A 21,695-nucleotide genomic window follows, 5' to 3' on the forward strand; every position below is an offset into this window, starting at 1 on the left:
CAAGTTTAATGTACATGTAAGCACGCACATACACAAGTACTCATTTACATATTTAATACTTAACAAAAATTAAAGGTGCTTTGGATTTTACTTTTCTTTTATTATTTTTTTGGCTTAGTCTTTTATTCTATTTCTTTTTTCTTTCTTTTTGTTCTTCTTTCTCTTCATCCTTTTCAACTTATGACCCTTTCAGTTTGAAATTAAATTTAGGCTGTAAGTTGACTCCCTGAATCTTTTCTTCACAAGCTTTCTTTGTATTTTCCAGAAGAGAAGATTAACCCAGGGTTGCCAAAATAAAAGCAAAGATTGTGATTAAAACTGAATTAGGATCTTTATTATTCTCAAATAGTAAAATAAATAGCCCAGTCTTAAGGAAGCTTTAAAGTAAGTCCTGGAGGCTTTGCGAACCCTTGGATTTTAATTAAAGAAACACAGAGAACCACCACTTCTGTTTGTCAGTGGGAAAAATATGTATTTGTAAGTTTTCAAAGCCTCGCCTCGCAGCACATGGAGTGCATCTGTGGGCTTGCGGAGTTGGGGGAGCGCAAATGGATTCAGGTGTTTAGGCCCTTTGTCTTCCTGGTCTCCGCTCACCTCCCCAGCTGAGCATGGCACAGTCCAAACACAGTTTCTGAAAACAGAGCAGCTAGAGTTACTTCTCAAGCACTCTCTTGGGGACTGATAAGTCAGTCTCTGTTTATGTAATGAACTCGGGGGCAGGGGGTCTGCTGTAGTGCCTCATGGATGGGACTCACTCGTGGTGTTGTCTTTCAGGGGAAAGTCTGGGCTTAGCAAGCCCCTGTTCTCTCCCGCTTTCTCTGAGCTGCAGCTCACGCTAATGGATTGTTTTGAACTGTTTTTGTTTATGTGGCGGTGGAGCGTCTCTTTAAGTAATTGGTTTTAGTAAAATCAGCAGATGTAGTGTAAAAAAATGGGATACCTATATCGGCTTGAACTGTTAAAAGACTTTAATCTTTCTTTGTGTTCAGTGCTACTGGTTCTCGCTCTCTCTGTGTATTCAAATAATATTGTCTTTGAACATTCTTACATTTTAATTTAACTTGAACTTTCAACTTTCAAAACAAACTGCTAGTTTATCCTTTTCTCAAATACTCAGAAATCCTTCATATTTTTCAAAATATTTATAAAGTGTTCTTGAGAGTGAAATCTCATAAAGATCTTTGCTTCAGGACCAGAGTTCAAAGGAAAGCCCGTTTGGTTTTAATTTGAAAACTGTAAAAACAAAATACCCTCACAATGGCAGGGTGTGAATTGGTAACTTCAGTTTTATTGCAATCGGCCGAGCCCATCCCCAGATGTTTCCAATTAAAAGCCAAGCATGCTCACTTGGGTGAATATCATATGAAAGCATTTCTTTACTGTTCTCTGATTTTCTTTCTTTTTTTTGAGAAACATAACAGTCTCAGATTCTTTAATTAAAGAAATAACTTCACATTTGCATGTTGTTTAAACTTACACACAAAAAATGTAATATTCAAGGAGAATTATTTTATGTCAGATTTGCAAATATATATACTCCTGAATACATAGGGGTTCACGACTATCTTATAAAGGACAAAAAAGATTTTTAAAGATGGTAAAGCCTTTTTGAAATTAAAATAATACATTTCAGATTTACTATAATTCAAAGAGTAGACCTTTTAACACTAAGAACTGGTTTAAAAAAGATGGGTCATTTCGGTGCTTTCTTCAGGGCTGTTACAGGGAATTTTTCATTGTAGTGTAAATAGTAGTAAGCTTTTTTTCATTTTTTTTGTCAGTTTTACGTTCGGTTGTAAGAAGAATTTCTATAGGAATTTAGGAAGATGTAATAAGATAAAAGGAACAAGAATGTAATTTTTAAAGCACGGCTTTCATAGCGTTTCTCCAGATAACACCAGGTTACAATGGGATCCATTCATGAACTTGCAAGTTGCTTCCCATACATCATTCTGTATTAAGAAGAAAGCTACCTACTGGTAATAAATTTGAATTTATGGGAACTGGCATTTGTTCAAAGAAAAGATGGAGTCACTCTTTATAAGTAACCTAGCATTAACATTTGGAATGTAAAGCTAAAGATACATTCAGTTTTGAAGCTTCCACAAACCGTAGACGCAGGACACATACTAATCTGTAGCGTCCAGACAGTTGTTTCTCATCTCTTTCCCCGTCTAGGGGCGTTTTGACAGACGTGCTTGGGAGCTCAGGAGGGAGGCAGCGTTGTAGGTCTTGTATCTGTGTTCACTTGGGTACTCGCCTGATGTTTTTCCAGCCGTGGTACCTCACTTCAGAAGGCCCCTTTGCTGAGGACTCTTGCGGGCAAGCTGGTCGTTTCCCTCTGTGTTCCATGCTGTGCGTGTGTGATCCTTGTGCTCTGCTCGGTGTCGTGGCCCAGGACCCTCTTCTGTTGCGGCTCCTTTGTGTCTCCTCCCTCGAGCCCAGAACCTGCATCCGCATGGGCTGCCCAAGTCACGGGCGCACGGCGGCCTCCAGGGCTCATTTCACCATCGCACCCCGAAGCTGGGCACAGTCCCTGTGCGTTTGGAACTGAGTTACGATTTCCAGGATTTTGAAATGACTTATTTTGAAAGTACTTTAAAGAATTGTGAATATTATACAATTTAGGCATAGAAAGAGAACGGGAATCGGAAGTCTAGTTCTGAGTTCATCACCACGATTACGAGACCTCATTCTGTCTGTACAGTGGACGCGTCTGTTTCCATTACTCCCTGAAGATTCCGGACTTAACTCAGACCTGCGGGATTGTCATGAGGACCGCGTTCTTAACAAACACCGGGAGAACCAATCGTCTTACCGTCACTGCGCCCCTCGGGTCAGGTGAAGGGGCGTTTTCTCAAGCCCCATTTGCCCCACCTTTTAAAAAGATGAAACCATATGAAAAACTGAGGAAGTGTATATCAGTGAAATAAGAAAAAAGGTATTTTCAGTTTTGAGGAACAAAAACTAAACTGACATGAATTAGTTTCTAGAATAGTCCCTAACCTTCTTAAGTATGTGAACCCCTTTTCAATTTTAGCAACTGTTATGGACCCTCTCATGATAATGCCTGTGTACTTTCCGTATTCCATAATTTCTTGAATTCCTAAAGGTTGGGAACTGTTCTTATACAGTAAAAATATGGGACTGCATTGGGAATACAGGTTTAGCAAATATTGATCGGTTTGTGTGAGCTGTGTCGATACGCAAGACAGTGTGTTGAGATGATATCTGTTGCCATTGGAGAAGGAGGTAAGAAATGAATGGTGAGCTGTGTCGGAGTCACCACTCTTCATCCGCAGTTGTTCACTGAGCAGGTTTGGGGATGTGTCAGTGAGCAGAGAGACCGGGCCCACCCCGGTCTCTACGCTCTAGCATAGAGTTTCCGACAGACGCAACAAATGAGCGAGCTAAGAGCAGCCTTACACGGAGTAAGTCCCGTGGAAAAGAACGTGTAGGTGAGCTTCAGGAAGAAGAAAACATAGTGGACCTTCACTGTGGCGGTGACATCTGAGCAGAAACTTCCGGTGGATGACAGAGTTGGCCATGGGAGTGCCTGTCGGGCCAGGGAAGAGCAGTCAGAAGCCCGCACGTGAGGGCAGGCCTGACGTGTTCCAGGGGCAGCCAGGGCGGAGTGATGGTGGGGAGGAAGGAAAGGAGTGCAAGACAGGCCAGGAAGGGGGGCCTGGGAGGCCGTGTGTGGGCTTCGGCCTTTACCCTGCCTCAAACAGGGCGTGTGGCCATGTACACCGGTATTTCGCTTAAAAATGGGTTGCCAGGAGATGTGTGTTTGCCAGGGGTGCAGGAGCGAGGGGTGGGGAGCGGCTGCTAACAGCGGGCACAGGGCTTCTTTTCAGAATGATGACGATGTTGTGGAATTAGGTAGTACTGTTGATTGTACAGCCTTGCACATACACCGAACACAGTCAGATTTCATGCTATCAAAGGTGAGTTTTATGTTATGTGAATTACATCTTTACAAAATACTAAAAGAAATTGATTACCAGGGTTTGCTTGAACCGTTTTTTGCCTCTTCTCCATCTACTTAATGGAGTAACTTTTGTTTTTGAAAATCCACATTGCTGACCTGTTACACCTGAACTGGGGGACAGTCTCTTAGGGTTACTGGTTGTGTTCCCATTAGAACTTGTTGACGTCATTGAGCCTGAAATGAAAAATTTCCGGATGCCCATCCCTTTTACATGTGCTTTAGACACCTGTGTTCACTACACTCATTAAGAGATGGGTGTGAGCCCTGGCTGGTGTGGCTCAGTGGATTGAGCACGGGCCTGTAAGCAAAGGGTCGCTGGTTCAATTCCCAGTCAGGGCACATGCCTGGGTTGCAGGCCAGGTACCCAGTAGGGGACACATAAGAGGCAACCACACACTGATGTTTCTCTCCTACTCTTTCTCCTTCCCTTCCCCTCCCTCTAAAAATAAATAAATAAAATATTTTACAAAAAGGGATGGGGTGAATCGTTTTTAACTTCTGGCTACCAAAAGGAATATAATTTTCAGGCTGAATGACGACTAATATGTTTGTTGAACCAGGGTATTCCCCTTCTTGTATAGGGTAGAAAACTAGATCAGTGTGTAATGCTCTTCAAGTTACGCTCAGAGCATGCGAGTGGAGAGTGCCTGTTCGTTCCATTGGCAAAACAAAAATGGTATGATCTCTTCCAGGAGAAGTACTTGTTTTTAATAGAAATAAAGTGAGAAGTGTATTTAGCTAGATTTTTTTTCCTGGTGTTTTAGATTTAACTTTGGCATTTCCTGGAATTTCATTCCGTGACAACCTAGTCAAGTTGATTGAAATATTATGATCATAGTTTAGTTTTGTCTCTCTCTCATGGGGAGAAGTGTAATGTAATTTGGATTTTACAGATAGTCTAAATGGTTTTCTTTAAAGAAACTAAAACGGTTGACTACTATGATCATATTCTGAGCAAAACGTCCACTTTTCTGTGGCAACCGAGTCCAGAAGTGCTTTGTTTGGGTGGTTTTTGGTTCTAGAGCAGTTTGTAAGCAGCCGCGGAAGTTGTAACGGTTGGCGGTGTGACCGAGCATGGTTTGCCAGACTCACCTCCCTTTGCGGACGTGGGATGGAGTAGTGCTTCCTCACAGAAATCCATTTAGTAATGAAAAATACACATTCCCTTCTCGGTTGGTAGGCTTCTTAGGAGCCAGCTTTCCCCTTTTCTAGGCACCTCACCGTGAACCGCATCACCCTCTCCTGCAGCCTCCCTCCCTCCCTCCTCAGCCTCGTGCCCCCGGGGTGCGGCGTTGCCCCCTTGTGAGTGTGTTTCTGAGATTGGGGGGGGGTGCATCTGGAGCTCGGCATGGTCTACAGTTGTAGATCACATCGAAAGAATGCTCTAAAAAACTGTGAGTTAGCCCTGTCAGACCACTTCAAAATTTTGAGTCCTTTAAAAAATTGTGGTAAGTCAAATATCTTCTTACTTACCAAAAGTTGAGCACCCTAGGAAAGAATTAATCTGCGTTTACCTGATTGTTCCAGTGTGAATGGATGTACTTAGAGGTTGATTAAGTGTTTTTCCCCTCTGAACACGGGAAAGTATGTCCAAATCCTTAAGTAATTACATTCTTAATACAGACATTTCTCGTTTTCTTACCCCAGCTGAAGAGGCAGGGTGGCCTTCAGACCCTGCGTTTTCATTTCTGTGATGGCGACTTTAACTGAACTTGAAGCACTTTGGTCACTTAACTCTCAACCAGCTACGTTTAAAGCATAACATTTCAAAGTGCTTTATTTCGTAAAATTCTTTGAATTCTTTGATGGCTTGAGAGATTATTTGTAGCACTGTAATAAGCCTATACTCAGGGGGAAAAGCATTTTAACCTAATCTATAGATCATATTTGCTGATAAGCAGAAGTTAAAACGAGCAAATTTATGGTTTTTCAGGGACATAAACTAAGTAGAGTTAAAAATAAAATATTTGACCCATCGTCATGAGCAAGTATTGCTTTAAAAAGAACATTGTGCAATTTTAGGAGCCTTGGACAGTTTGCATGATCACCTTTGGGGACATTCTCGTGTGGACTTCATCCAGGTCCGTCACCCCCAGGGGACCAGTTCTCTAGAGACAGGCACTGGGTCATCCATTTGCAGCCCCTAGCACCTGCGACATGGAGAAGGTTCGAACAGTGGTCATCGACTGAGTATTTTTTGCTAGTGTCATTAAACCAGACACTGGGCCCATTTAGCTGTTGATGAATCTGCAGACCCACATGAAATGTGTCCATTTTAACTGTAAAGTCTCAAAGTTGAAGCCTGCTCCTCCGCAGCCCCTCAATATTTGATCTGTGCATCTTAGCCAGTCAGCACTCAGTTCCACCTTAAATTAGAAAATGGTGTCATTTGTTTGGGTTTTTTAAAACTTAACATGATACAGGTATTTTCTTTTTATTAGACATTCTTGGAATTCTCTTATGTTTTGCCATCACAATAGAGAAGACAGATCATTCCTTTTTTTTACTATTTTCTTGTTCATATTAGCGATATCTTTATATACTAAATACAGAATCCTAGAAAAATTAAGCAAGAAGAGCCAGAAAATTCAGCAAATAGCAATGGTGGAATCTACCGGTACTAGAGTATAATATGAAGCTTTCATAGTTAAAACTGTGTGGCACAGGCACATAAGTAGACAGATGGATCAGGATAACCAAATAAATAGAAAGACCAGAAGGAGGTACAGATATATGTGGGAATTTAGTAAGTTATCAAAAAGGTATTTGAAATCAGTGGGGGAAATGACGATTGTTCAGAAAATGATGTGGAGGCCATTGGGTAGACATCTGAAAGAAATTAGGTTGGATCTTTTCTTCAGCTTTACACCAAAATGAATTCCAGATGGGGCGTGAATGTAAATTTACGAAACCATGAAAGTTCCAGGAAAAAAAACGTGAAAATGTTTTTATAATATTTGAGTGATAGTGGCCTTTTTAATTATATTGGAAAACGCAGACACTGGTTTTAAAAAATGATGTATTTTACCACTTAACTAGATTTCAGCATGACAGAGAGCAGGGCATGCGGAGTCAGAGGACACAGAAAGTAGGAAAACCCAGCACGAGTCACAAACGGAGGTCAACCTCCGTAGTGTGTGAAGAGTTCTTAATAAGCAAAACCCAGAAATTTAACAGCACAGTGGGCCAACTTCATAGAAAAGGAAAAACAAGTTCTTTAAACGTGTGGAGAGATGCGGTAATACAGATTACAGCCACAGCGTTTTGTCGTTCCCCACATCGGTGGGGATCAGAAGCGTTAGTTAGCCATGTCCTGTGTTGGGGACGAGCACTCACATGCACCGCACCGCTGATGGGACTGCGAAGTGGCGCAGCTTCTGTGGGAAATGGTTTTGTGCTGAAACCGGAAGCCCTTGCACGCAGCAATCCCAATTCAAGGGATTTATCCTAGACACACTCACAAATGGTAGATGGATTCAAGAAGATTTATTTTTCCCGGATGGTTGTATCATTTTAACCCAGCAAGCAGTTTCCAGGTTCGGGATAGCCCAAATCCTTACCACAACTGGCTTTTCAGTCTTTTTTTTTTTTAAATCTTGGCCATTCTAGAGAGTTTTCAGTGGGACCTTAGGGTTTTATTTGCATTTCTGGTAACTGATATTGAACATCTTTTCATATGCATATTAGACAAAGTGTTTGTCTTTTGCCTTTTTAAAAAATTGCATTGTTCTTATTATTGGGTTGTTAAATTACATGTTTTTGACACACATCTGTTGTCTGATATATGTTTCACTAATAGTCTCCCACTCTTTGGCTTTATTTTTTTGATAATAATGTTTTGAAGGCAGTATGTCATTTTAATGAACTCTGAGTTCATCAGTTTTTTTTCCCTATGGTTCTTTTTTGTAAGAAATTTTGTATACTTCAAGAAAATATACTCCTTTCCCCACCCTCCCCCAGAAGTTTTATATCTTTAGCTTTTATATTTAGCTTTATTAACCCCTATTAGATTTTCAGAATGGTTTATAACCAAAAAGGGGAAAAAAGATTTACAACCACTGATTTGACTGCTGTGTAGTTTTTCAGATTTGTTAATAATATGGACAGATTTACATAATTCCGTCCTTTCCCCCAGTAAAACAGTTTCTGAATTGAAGGAGAGAATGACATTGCTTTTTTTGAGATGATATCAATGGAATATCTGGCTGTATCACACTTCCTAAGTAAATTGTTAATGGAAGTACTCCCCTGGTGTACATTGCATTATAGGTGAGCGTGTGGACCACTTGGAGCTGCCCTGTGTAGGGCAGTAAGGCATCAGCAGTTCCGGAGATACTCTGGGGGAATCCATCAGAGACCCGAGTTCCGGGGGCATCCTTACACACTTGCTCTCTCAGCCAGCAGGCCTTCCCGGCTCATCTAGAAGAAAGCCTAAAACGTGTTGGAGGCTCCACAGACTCGGATCCCGACCTCCCTTTGTGTCTCTGCAGAGCCCTGCAGGTTCTGGCTTCCCAGAGTTGTGCTAGGCCCCACCCACTCCGCGGGCTGGGTTCACACCCTAGCCTTCATCCATAATGCTCTCCTTCCTTTCCATCCTGCCCTAGGCTTAATCCAGCCTGTCTGTTGAGTTCCCAGGGAGACTCCACATTCTCCTTGAACTCTCTCCCAGCCTCTCAAGCAGGAATCAGTTTGAGCACATTTTGTGTAGTCTCTCCATTAGATTACAGACTTGTGAATGCTTTGGATTCTGAGAGTACGTGGCACTCGCTTGGTTTATGTCTGAGCGGTGCTTCTTGTAGCTGCCAACACGCAGCAAGCCGAGCCCTTTCCGACGTAATGCTCTCGTGTGTCCAGTGCTGAGCCCTCGGGCAGCTGTGTTCTTTGGAATGTTTTTTAAAAAAAGGAAATAGTAGAATAGAAAATAAAGGATGACATAACATAGGTAAGCATTCTATATAGGAAAAGAGCATTCTATAGCAAAGGTTTGTTTCTGGCTTTATATTTATATATGTTTACCTAGGTTATAATAATAAAAAATTTGAAAAATGCTGTGTAGACTTTAATTTCTATAATGAATTCTTCCTGAAATTTTTCACTAAATGTTGTCTACCAGATTACCCTTAGGCGGATAATTTTCTTTAGCATCTGTTGTATAGTCTTTGTTTTAGATTTGGGGTATGTAATTGGCTTATGAATATAAATCATTTTTTCCAAAATAGAAAAAGTATTTGAAGAAACTTTAGAGGTTTATTGTCACAAATGTTTCTCTGAAATTCTGTAATTTTTTTGGACTTCTCTATATTTATATTTATTAGTTTAGATTGCTCGTGGAAGTAGTTGACAAGACGGTACTTAAAGAAAAAGTTTATATATTGATTTAGAGAGAGAGAGGAAGGAAGGGAGAGAAAGAAACATCGATTTGCTGTTGGACCTATTTTTGCATTCATTGGTTGATTCTAGTATGTGCCCTGACTGGGGATTGAACCCACAATGTTGGCGTATCAGGGTGATGCTGTAACCAGCCGAGCTACCTCGCCAGGGTATAAGATAGCACTTTCTGATATGTTAGAATGAAATGAATATTATCAACTGAGTCTACAAATTCAAAAATTTGTGACTAAGGACAATGAAATTCTGTTTAGGACAATAGGTTTACTTCATGTATAAATTATAATGCTCTAATATATGCAAAGAAATCTTGCTGTTATTAACCAGCATTTAAAAGACAACTGGACTTTGAAACTAGGAATTCTTAGCCATCAGCTCAGCAAGAATCATATGTTATTGTTTCTTCCCGAAGATAGTAGAAACTCAGATCTTCCAGATCTGCACAGGCATTCCCAGATGGCTGTGTGTTACTTTTAAAGAGCCTTTGGTGAACTGTGCATCCTTGAGATAGGAACGCAGTCACTGATAGTGTCATTTAGTATTTACAGTAGAGCTGGTTCTGTGGGCTTATTTAAATTTGTGATTGAAACCTTTCCTGGAACTCTGCAGCCTCGTAACTAGGAGTGACTGTGGTAATAATGCCTGTGCCTGTCTTCCTCACGTCTCTTTAGGGTCATTATAGACCTTCTGATTTGTTGTGTCCTGAGACATACGTTTGGGTACCCATCGAGCAGTGCCTGCCTGCTCTGGAGAACTCCAAGTACTGCCGCTTCAACCAGGACCCCAAAGCAGGTACGTTCAGAACAGAGTTCGCCTGGACATCGCTGGCTTTGTTTTCAGAATTCTTGTGCCTGTGGCTCTTTATTACAGTGTCTAGGTAGCTTTCTGTGCGCATGAGTGTGTCTAGATGGAGGGACTAGGTGCATACAAACAGCATCGCAGTTTTGGAAATAAATACAGAAGCCTCATGTGCTTGTGGCGTGTTAACATACCAAGCTTCACACATTAGATTGGTTTTTACATCGTGTTTTGAGAGCTGACTTCGTTATCTTCTACTTTTACAGGTGCATAAAAATTGTTCAGTAGATTATTTAGCCAATAACAGAAATATTGAACAGTTGGACTGAGTAAAGTTGTGGGATGGTTTTGGATGGGGCGGAGCTGGGCAACAGACTGTGATGAGTTTGGGTTTTGTGGTAATCCTTTCTTGACTCTCTTCTTGGATCTCTGGTGCTTTCCTTTTCTGTCCCTTCTTCCACCTCCTGCTCCAGACGACCCCAGCTGCCTCCCCTCTCCTCGTGCCCCTGGGATGCTCTGCCCTGGCGGAGTGTCCAGACACAGCCGGCACAGCCTTGGAGTCGGACTTCCTACAGGCAGATCCTGGCTCCAGACCGCAGGCCGCACCTCGGACTCCTGGTTTTCGAAATTGAGATGATAGTAGGACCTACCGAACTGACTGCAGTGAGGATTACATTAGGATGAGCATGCTGACAGCAGCCCCCTATTGTTGTTGTTGTGTTGGCGGTTAGCCCATTAGGGTGCTGCTTCCCATGCGGGCCACAGGCTCTCCTTGGCAGTAGTCTTTATGGGTGCCGACCCCGCTCTCTGAACCAGTGCGCGGGTCCGGTCCCCTCCCTGTGTCTGATTTTTCTCCCAGCACGCGGCAGTCCTCCTTACCCCGCCGTCCATGGCTCCTGTGCTGGCTACGTCACGGTGACCGGTGTGTCCTTCCCAGAGTGATGTTCGTCCCGGTGTTCCAGTGCGCCTCCTTGACCTTTGTGTCCTCACCACGCGCCAGGCGCCCGATGCACACTTGTCAAGAAAGCAGCCCTTGTTCTGATAGGCGCCCATGGTTCAAGTTTAGGGAAGGAGAGGGAAGGGGCTGGGAAGGCCAGGAGAGGGGGAGGGCATAAATGGAAAATTCAGAGAGGAAGACAAAGGGGGAAAAAGAGTAATTTCTTCTACGATATGCATTTTTTTACGTATTAGGTTTCTTCTTATAAAAAATTGGTTCACGTACCACTGTATTTTGTTATCTTCAGCTGTTACGAAATCAAGTGTGTGCGCTTCTTACCCGTGATGATACCTTAGAATCTGACAGACGGTGGCCATAGGGACACCTGAGGGCTGGCCCCCGGTTTTCTAGATGTGTAGGTTTTGTACAACCACCAGGGCTTTATAGTTCCTACACCTTAAATTGTTAATTAGAATCTCATCACTTTGTTCTAAGTAATGTTAACCTTGAATCAAACCAGTGGGTACATTTGGATTCAGAGGCAAAGATATTTTAGAGGAAAGCGTATACCTACCTATTCTCTCCTCCCCGAAAGAAATTTATTTTCTGTCAGCTTTTCTCAAGGTCATGTCAGAGCCCGTCCCTGGTGGAGAAAATTGCTGAACATCCTTTGTATCATTTCATGTTCACATATAGAAAATTATCTTTGTACGTTCCTTCCAACTAAGTAAATAATAGGATCTTGAATTACGTTCTGACTCCCCAAATTTCACTTTTGTTTCTCCTCCTTGATCTGTTTTAACAGTTGCTTCTCTTCCCAGTGTAGCGTTGGCGGTTAAAGCAGTCCCAGGCTCCCTGTTCCATTAAGTTCAGAGGGTGTCTGAGTCATTTCCATGCACTGAATGGACATTCAAGTAAAGATTCATTCATGTGAACAGGTTTTTAAGTCATTTTCTGAAGTGTGCACCAATGAGAATTTCGTGGCAAAGAAAACGAAGTTTCACAGTGACCAGTTTTTGTCAGCTGTATACTGTCCCCAGTAAGGTTGCTCTTTCCTGCACCCCTCCGAGTCGCATTTCTATGGCATTAGCTTTAGCTCTTACTATTCATTGTTTAGAATTCATTTATAAAAATCGGAGTCAGTTTCTTCGAAAATAGTGCTTCAACGTATTAACCAAATTCAGTAGTAAATTTTGAAGCTCTTACTGACTTTATTCCGCGATCAACACATCAGGCAGTGTTCCATCTAGCAGGGGGAGAGGGGCTCTGAGTACACTGTCACAGGCAGAGGAGGGCGGGACAGGGAGTTACACTGGCACCCAGCTGACAGTTTGTGGCTAGGCCGCTTCCCTTAGGGAACGTCAGGCCGTTTACCTCGGGAGTGCTGACCAGGTAATTCCAGATCAACTGGTTTAAGATTTTGTTCTAGGGAAGCTGAAACTAATTAAGTTAGGAATTAAGTCTCCATTTGCTGACGTGGGGCTTAGCACAGGTGACTCCATTTGTGGCCTGCTGTCTCATTTTTTTTTAAATTTATTTATTTATCTTTAGAGGGGAAGGAGAGAGGGAGAGAAACATCAATGTCTGGTTGCCTTTTCCTGCGTTCCCTGCTGGGAGTTGGCCTGCGGGGAACCAGCCTGAAACCCAGGCATGTGCCCTGACTGGGAATCAAACCGCGATCGTGTGGTTTGCAGGTCTGTGCTCAATCCACCGAGCTACACCAGCCAGGGCTGCTGTCTCATTTTTAACAGAAGAAAATGAAGATCTTTTTCTGAATGCTGAATCTTTGGAACTTTCAAGAGCACACCATGCAGTTTTATCAGTATTGAATATCACAGTCCAGACACTATTTGAAATCAGACTTCTATCCTGTGGTTTTAGGAAATTAAAATGCAGTTCCATGCTGGAGTGTATTGAGCATGCTGTGAACCGTGGTCATTTGAGATTTAAATGGCAGTAAGTGAGAGGTGGTCCTCTTCTCTGGGGCCAGTTTTGCTTTGACTTGACCAAACTCTGACTCCAAGAAAATGCAGAGCTTACTGTGGGCAGTGCTGTTAGTCAGCACGGTGCTTTTTCACCAAGTCTTCGTGGTTGAATTACTGTGCGGAAGGCGCAGCTGACCACCACAGGTCCCTGTCACACAGTTTGGCTGTAAGGTGGCCCAGTGGCCATTTGTCAGAGAAGTTGCATTTCCCCCTGCCCCCAAATTGCTGTAAGCCCCTGAAAATCCTGTTCTTCCCTTCCCTCCACACATGCACACTTTGCAGGTTTGGATTCTGTGGTTATTGTCATTTCTCACTAGAAAGTCTGGGTAACAATCAAAACCAATTGCATTACTGCTTTTAAGGTACTTTAAGGGAGGGGCTGATGAACTAACGTAGCTTGGAAAAGTCTAAAGAAATAATTTTATTCATAAATAGGCCTTTTGTTTTTCAAGACCTCTGCTTACTCTAAAGAACGGATTTCAAAAGTTTCTCAGTAATTTTTAATAAAAGTCTTTTAGACTGCTTTTAAATTAATAGCTAGATATGGATAGATTTTAAAATTTCTACATCACATTTACCTCTTACCTTTTTAAAAAAATTATTTGAAAAAATATTTACTGGGAACACTAGTAGAAAATTTGTCCAAATGCATAAAACCACTACTAAGAAGATTTAAATGACCCATAGTCTCTTCATGTAAAACTGATAACTGTTAATATTTTTATGCTCTCCCTCTGATATTTTTTCCTGTGCATATATCTGTGTAATTTTTTAAAAATTCTTACCTGAGGATATTTTCATTGATTTTAGAGAGACGGGGCGGGGGTAAAGAGAGAGAGAAACATCGATGTGAGAGAGAAGCATTAATCAGTTTCATTCCGTAGGTGCCCTGACCAGGGATTGAACCTGCAACCTAAGTATGTACCCTGACTGGGAATCGAACTGCAACCTTTTGGTGTATGGGATGACACTACAACCAACTGGGCCACTTGGCCAGGGCTCTGCATATTGTTTTTTAAAAATGACACAGGCCCTGGCTGGTGTGGCTCAGTGGATTGAGGGCTAGACTGTGAAGCAAAGGGTTGCTGGTTCGATTCCCAGTCAGGACACGTGCCTGGGTTGTGGACCCTGGTGGGGAGCACATGAGAGGCAACCACATAATGATATTTTTTCCCTCTTTCTCCCTCCCTTTCCCTCTTTCTAAAATATAAATTAATTAAATCTTTTTAAAAAATAACACAGGAGTCATGCTTTGTGCTTTTGTTGTTTGTACGTAACACTTTGTGTTGCTTCTTTTAATAAGGTAAAAAACTTTGGTCATGAATTTGGTCATTCAGCAAACAAATGGCATAACTTACACAACAGGGAGTAGTGGCTAGTTGTCAGTATTTTACAAATGTCATTACAGGGGTAAACCAGATATTGGAAGTTGGAGCCACGATAAACTGTGATTTGGTTCGACTCAGTATTGGACAAACACTGTGTTTATTGTTGCTAGCGAAGTCTCTTGGTCCCAGATTGACAAAACTAAAGCTTGACTGAGTGTATGCTATTCCCAGGCACCGTTTCCCGTTTTCCCTGTGCTACCTCAGTTTATGCTCAGAACACAACTGAATGCATTGTTCGTCCTTCCGTTATTACTTATTGCAAAAACAACAGCTAATATTTGTTTCTAATCAGAGATTTGAGATAATTTTAACTCATATTGTTCTATAGTACTTATTGTTAGTATTTATTTATTTATTTTATTATTTTTTTAAATATTTTATTTATTTATCTTTAGCGGGGAAGGGAAGGAGAGAGGAAGGAAACATCAATGTATGGTTGCTTCTGGTGCATCCCCTGCAGGGAACTGGCCCCTGCCGGAAACTGGCCTGCAACCCAAGCATGTGCCCTGACTGGGAATTGAACCGCGATTGTCTGGTTCGCAGGCCCGCACTCAATCCACTGAGCTACACCAGCCAGGGCCTTATTGTTAGTATTTATATCAAAGGAGCTAACTAGAATAATCTTTAATATATGTCTATACATTTCACCACAAATTAGTCTAGATTTCCCTATTTTTAATATATACTTGGAAATGTTTGAAGAAATTTTCTAATTTGTCTCTAATGTAATTCAGTTGAAAATTATTAGTAAGGATATTGAATTTAAATTTATCACAGAAATAACTGTACCTAATTCTAGCTTAGTGCTCTGTGCATTTACCCGAGTTAGAGAATTTCTAGGACACAGTAGGTGCTGAAAATCGAAACTAATATAAACAGCTTTTCCCTAGTTTGATCCTGTGAAACTCCTGGGACGCCATGTGTGTTGTCTGGTTTCATGTGTCTCTTTGCCTCTCTCTGGACTCCATTCTTTTGTCCTTTCCTCCTGTCATGGCTCCCTGGGGTTTTTTCCAGCTTCTGTAGTTTTGGTTGCACATGCCATGGAAGCAGCAAGTCCCGCTCGGCCCGTGCCTTTGTGTGAAACAACTCGGTTCGTAAGGGCTCCGTCCTGTATTCCCTTGTCTGGTTTTTCCACGCCTGGAATTACCTCCCGTATGTTGTGTCTGTGCGCCCTCAAAGGGCGCACCTCGGACGAAATGCCATAGTAACCACTGGGAAATGGGAAGGGAAGTGTCCCAGAACTTCCTAGCGCCCCTGGAAATGCACTGCAGTTTGGGTAAAATTTTTTAAAATCTAGCTTGGAGGTAGACCTCCCACTAGATGCTGTAAAATAAATGATTTTGATTGTTGAATGTTTAATAAACATGTATTTTTGCTTCCAGTAGCCAGTTGGAGATAGAACCGTTTATAGCTGACTGCGTGTCATGAGGGAAGCAGGCATCAGAACAAGAAAATTGTTGGGAATTTGGCTCATGTAGTCGGTGAATTTGACGAATGTTTTCATACGGAAAATGTAGGAAGTTGCAGTCTCCTGTAACTTTCAGTTCGGTTTACTTCCTGTCTACTTTAGAAGTATCTCTTTGTGCTGTTATTGCTGCCTTCCCCACTCAGCTCCTCATCAGGCACGCTCGTCCTTACGCAGGTGTCGTTGTGGCACTGACACGACTTGTGCTTTAAAGGGGAGAAACTCGATCTCCCGAGTTCGCGTGGTGTTTAATGAGGACAACGTCTTTCCTGCAGTATTTGTGCACGAGATTGAAGTCTTACAATGTTTTTTTATTTGCATTTTCTGTTAAACATTTAAAACTAAAAATTAGGCAAACTTGAATGGTTATCAAGATGACTCTTCTCATTTTTAAAGAATGTTTTAAAGCTAGTCTTGCAGAGACATTTTTAAAATGCTGCCTCACAAATTTTTACTAGCCAGTCTTTGCCCAGTAAGTCAGGCATGAGCAGTGAGCCAGCGACCGAGAAGCGTTTGAGCGCCGGCCGGGGGCGGCCTGAACGCCTCTTAGAGGGTTTGAAAAGCGGACTGAAGATTTTTATTTAGCAGACTTCCGCCAAGATGGAGGCGTAGGTAGAAACACTGTGCCTTCTCCCACAACTAAGTTTGAATACAACAAAGGTTTGGAGAACAAAGACACAGCCAAAGAGCAGAAAATTGAATTATACGGAAGACCAACAACAACTAACGGTTCAACCGGGACGGTAAGAGGAGCGGAGCCAGCAGCGAGCAGGGTCGGGCAGGACAGAACCCCCGACCTAGGCGCGCGGACAGCCCACCCAGTCAGGGTGCTGGGCAGACTGACCACGGTCGCACATTCGCACACAGTGACACGGACCTTGCAGGCCCCAGGGGGCGAGGGCTGATGGCAGTGGCACACTCGCTTGCAGTTGGACAAAACACTCAGGCCCAGTTGACGGTGGCAACTGCGGCACCAGCCACCTGTGGGGGCCGAGGCGGGGGCGGGGCGGCAACGGGACGCCATTGCTCCTCTTTGACCCCGCCCCCACGTACAGCGTCACAACCCAGTGACTTAGTTGCCCTGCTCTGGTGAACACCTAGGGCTCAGATCCTGATACATAACAGGCACAAACAGCCCAAAAGATGGCGCAAGAAGAACTCAAAGTCCCAGAGCCGATAACTCTCAGCGACCGAGAAATTGCCAGCCTCTCAGAAGCACAATTCAAGACACTGTTTATCAGGATGCTCACAGAACTGGTTGATTATAGTCACAAATTAGAGGAACATATGAAGGCTAAACTAATTGAAATGAAGGGAGATGTCCAGGAAACCAATAGCGATGGAAAGGAAACTGGGACTCAAATCAATGGAATGGACCAGAAGGAAGAACAAAACATCCAACCAGAAAGGAATGAAGAAATGAGAATTCAAAAAAATGAGGAGAGGCTTAGGAACCTCCAGGACATCTTTAAACGTTCCAACATCCGGATTATAGGGGTACCAGAAGGGGGAAAGAAACAGCCACGAGTGGAAAACTTATTTGAACAAATAATAAAGGAGAACTTCCCCAGTCTGGCAAAGGAAATAGACTTCCAGGAAATCCAGGAAGCTCAGAGAGTCCCAAAGAAGTTGGACCCAAGAAGGAACACACCAAGGCACATCATAATTACATTAGCCAAGACTAAAATGAAGGAGAGAATCCTAGAAGCAGCAAGAGATAAGGGGACAGTCACCTACAAAGGAGTACCCATCAGACTGTCAGCGGATTTCTCAAAAGAGACCTTACAGGCAAGAAGGGGCTGGAAAGAAGTATTCCAAGTCATGAAATCCAAAGACCTACAGCCAAGATTGCTTTATCCAGCAAAACTTTCATTTAGAATGGAAGGACAGATAAAGTGCTTCTCAGATAAGGTCAAGTTCAAGGAGTTCATCATCACCAAGCCCTTATTATATGAAATGCTAAAGGGACTTATATAAGAAAAAGAAGATGAAAAATATGAACAGTGAAAGGACAGCAAACTCACAGTTATTAACAACCACACCTAAAACAAAAGCAAACCAAGAGGACAGCTAGATCAGGAGTGGAACCATAGAAATGAAGATCACATGGAGGGTTAGCAACAGGGGAGAGGGAGGAGGAGAAGGGGGGAGAAGGTACAGAAAATAGCATAGATGGTAGGTAGAAAATAGATAGGGGGGAGGGCGAGAATAGTGGGGGAAATATAGAATCCAAAGACCTTGAGACACGTGGTTATAAACTAAGGGGGGAGAATGGTGGGGGAGGGAGTGTGGGGGTGGAGGGGAATGAAGGGGGGGAATAGAACAACTGTAATGGTGTAATCAATAAAATATATTTTAAAAAAAGATTTTTATTTAGCAGTTAAAGAGACATTTCTCTGATCTCTTTCTCTTTTTTATGAAATAGGTAAAAATTTTTAAGTAAACAATTCCTTCTATAATCAGTTTTAAATTTAATTAATCCTGTAATAATACACAATAAAATTCATTCCAGCTGACTCAGAAGTATCATGATGTACAGAACATGTCTGTGAATGCCGGTCTTGCCTCATTCTCATGTGTGGCATCTTACAATGCTACTTTATTTCCATAAAAAACTGACATTTTAAAATATAATGAAAGGGTTTTCCAAAATATCAGTTAAAGAATCAAAATCAAGCCCCTGCCTGCTGTTTAAGTGCTAGCTGAAGTATAATATTTTATTGAACGTGATACATTGTCAACTTTAAGTCCTGTATTTTATGTGCCATTAAGAAAGAAAACCACGTTGCCAGGCAGGCGGCGCCTGTGCCGGTCGTAAGATGCACCTGGGCTTCAGAAACATGAAGGTGTGTGAAATGGGAGTCTTCACGCAGATGAAATGTGGTTTGGTCTGCGCACCTCATCTGGCAAAGCTGGAGTGCCNAAAAACTGACATTTTAAAATATAATGAGAGGGTTTTCCAAAATATCAGTTAAAGAATCAAAATCAAGCCCCTGCCTGCTGTTTAAGTGCTAGCTGAAGTATAATATTTTATTGAACGTGATACATTGTCAACTTTAAGTCCTGTATTTTATGTGCCATTAAGAAAGAAAACCACGTTGCCAGGCAGACGGCGCCTGTGCCGGTCGTAAGATGCACCTGGGCTTCAGAAACATGAAGGTGTGTGAAACGGGAGTCTTCACGCAGGTGAAATGTGGTTTGGTCTGCACACCTCATCTGGCAAAGCTGGAGTGCCCAGGAGACCAGTTTTTGTGTTGGGGAGCTTTGGGCATCTAAGTTCTGGGCACTGAAGGTATCATAGACGGAGCTCGTGCTTGTACCAGTTGGGAGGCATTGACTTCAGGTGCTTGTACAAAAATAAGAGTGCTATTGTTGATTGATGATAAGAGTTCTTTCAATAGTCTGATCTAGGTACTTAAACATTTTTTGAGACACATAACTACTTTACAAGGATTTTCTTGTAATTAAAGTGAAAATCTTTTGCTATCCCAACAAGCATTAAAATTCTTTAAGCATTGATGAACTCTGTGCATTCTAGTTTTAAGCAAATTTTAAAAATCTGAAAACTTTCTCTGATGTTGGAAGGCAGCAATAAAAGTAGAGAATTTAAAAACTTTGCCTGGGCAATAAATTCAATGATTTCTGCCAATGGATGGAATGATGAAAGCTTAAATAAGTAAAGAAGGGGCAAAAGATGGTGTCCCGGGATGTCAGCAAGCTTGTCATCAGCCCCAACATAGTCTGTAATTGATTGAACGTGTGAATTATCAGTAAACATTGTTGGTTTAACTTGTGGCTGTGTGGTAATAAAACATGAATCTTTGGCTTAATTGAGAAACATACTTAAAGGGGAAAATAAAAATTAAAAAATTGATACCAGAATGTCCCCAAGACCCTGCCACATAGGATTTCGGTTGCCTTCATTTAAAAACAACAACAGAAGTGTTTTTGCATTCCCAATCTTCCCATTTCTCACTGGGGAAGATGTGACATGTCTTTGGGGAGACGGGTTCAGTGCTGTGACACCCAAGAGTGGCATCTCTCTTGTCACTGTGGTTCAAACCCGCAGCCGAGACCTTCTCCTTGCTCTTGAAGACCTGGTTGCTGGGAACCCCCTTCACCTCCTGCAAAGGGGAAGAGCGTGGCTGCAGAAGGAGGCCTTGCCTCCTGGAGCAGCACTCAGCACAGGCTGTGGAGTGGCCTTGACCATGACTTCAGCCAGACGGCCAATGCCATGCTTTCTGTGGGCCATACCTGCTCCCCGTGGCTTGCTGGGCGGGAGGAAGGGTGGCAGGCGGGTCCAGCCAGGGCTCCAGTGACTGATGCAGATTCTCTCTGGCTGCTCTCCCTGCCAGGCTGTGTGGCAGTGGGACGTCTCTCCTTGTTGGTCTTATCTATTTATTTTTTGGTCACTCTGGAGCCCTGCATGGAACACTGTCTTTGGGACTTCAGGGAGTCCTCACCCAGCCTCAGGGCTGAGGCTGCCTTAGTGTCTCAGACTGATAACAGCTACTGGCCATCACTAGAACGTCCAGAGTGGTTGTGTACCAGTTACTGTGTTATTCAACTTGGGTAGTTACTTGAGAGAGAGAGAGTTGTGCCCATTGTACCTACAGGAAGCTCAGACTCAACATCGGAGTAATCCCTGGACTTACTCATACATTTTTGAACTCATGTGGCTTGATACTCAGTACCAACCAACTCAGTGCCAACTCATTGTCCACCAGTCATTGAGTAACCAACCCAGAGACAGACTCACCAATGTCAAGGTCCCGTAAGCCAGTCACACCCAACTTCAGTGCAAGAATGGAGTCTCTGCGTTTCTCTGTAAGGTGTTATCGAACTGTTTAGGTTTTCTTTTGTAGATGTTAATATTCAGTTGGTCTGCAGAAAAATAATCATGCAATATAATATGAAGGTCTGAGAAGGGTGGTTTATTTTGTGAGTGTTCTTTTATGTGATGTTAACAAAATGTTTTTTTTTTTAATTTATTTATTTATCTTCAGAGGGGAAGGAGAGAGGGAGAGAAACATCAATGTACAGTTGCCTTTTGTGCGTCCCCTGCTGGTAGTTAGCCTGCAGGGAACCAGCCTGCAACCCAGGCATGTGCCCTGACTGGGAATCCAACCGCCATCGTCTGGTTCGCAGGCCCGCGCTCAATCCACTGAGTTACGCCAGCCAGGGCCACAAAATGTTTTTAATATCAACATGGAAACGGGTAGAATTCCTGTTCTGGTAAGAAATGTATTTTCTAGGTGCCATTCATTTGAAGTTGACATCATTTAGAGGAGACATGACTTATTCATGCTTCTGTGGCGTCTTCCCTGATTTGAACATGAAATTTGTCCGGAAATAGGAAGGGCATGCTGACAATGGGGAAAGAATGAAAGTCACCTGCTTTACTAACCCCCATCAAAATAAGAAAACAGGAGTAAGAATCTGAGCAATTGTCCTGCTAAGAGACTGTATTAGTCTGATTTCTTTCCAAAAGCGAATCCCAAAATACGGGTTTGCATTCATTCCGGCAGTTTACTTGGGAAAAGTCCCGGGGAGTAGGAGTGCGGGGAGGGGGCTGGGCCGAGTGAAGGGGAGAAGACAGTGTAGGGTGTGCTGTTGCGGCATTCCTCCACTTTGCAGGCTGGAGCTCAGGCCTGTTTAGAAACTGGGGAACACGTTCCTGGAAATGGCTGCCTCAGGGGTAAAGGAAGAAGTACGTGTCTACCGGTTTCGGTTTCCACTGGCT

The 21,695-nt window shown here is 42.7% G+C and overlaps 1 protein-coding gene across 10 annotated transcripts in view; it reads left to right on the forward strand.

Moving 5' to 3' along the window:
• Positions 1-21,695, forward strand: part of ATE1 (arginyltransferase 1) — a 129,862-nt gene that overhangs the window by 78,429 nt on the left and 29,738 nt on the right. For 5 of the 10 annotated variants that reach the window (XM_037059616.1, XM_037059606.1, XM_037059610.1 and 2 more), the window contains one exon: positions 10,051-10,171. In XM_037059616.1, the coding sequence (XP_036915511.1) occupies positions 10,051-10,171 (121 nt within the window). Of the gene's footprint in view, positions 1-10,050; positions 10,172-12,865; positions 13,133-21,695 lie in introns of those variants that run through there. The other 5 variants (XM_037059614.1, XM_037059605.1, XM_037059608.1 and 2 more) reach the window with 5 other exon arrangements.

The sequence above is a fragment of the Sturnira hondurensis genome, unplaced genomic scaffold (genome assembly GCF_014824575.4).
Source record: "Sturnira hondurensis isolate 20B ecotype Veracruz unplaced genomic scaffold, ASM1482457v3 Scaffold0011253, whole genome shotgun sequence".
Classification (NCBI taxonomy): domain Eukaryota; kingdom Metazoa; phylum Chordata; class Mammalia; order Chiroptera; family Phyllostomidae; genus Sturnira; species Sturnira hondurensis.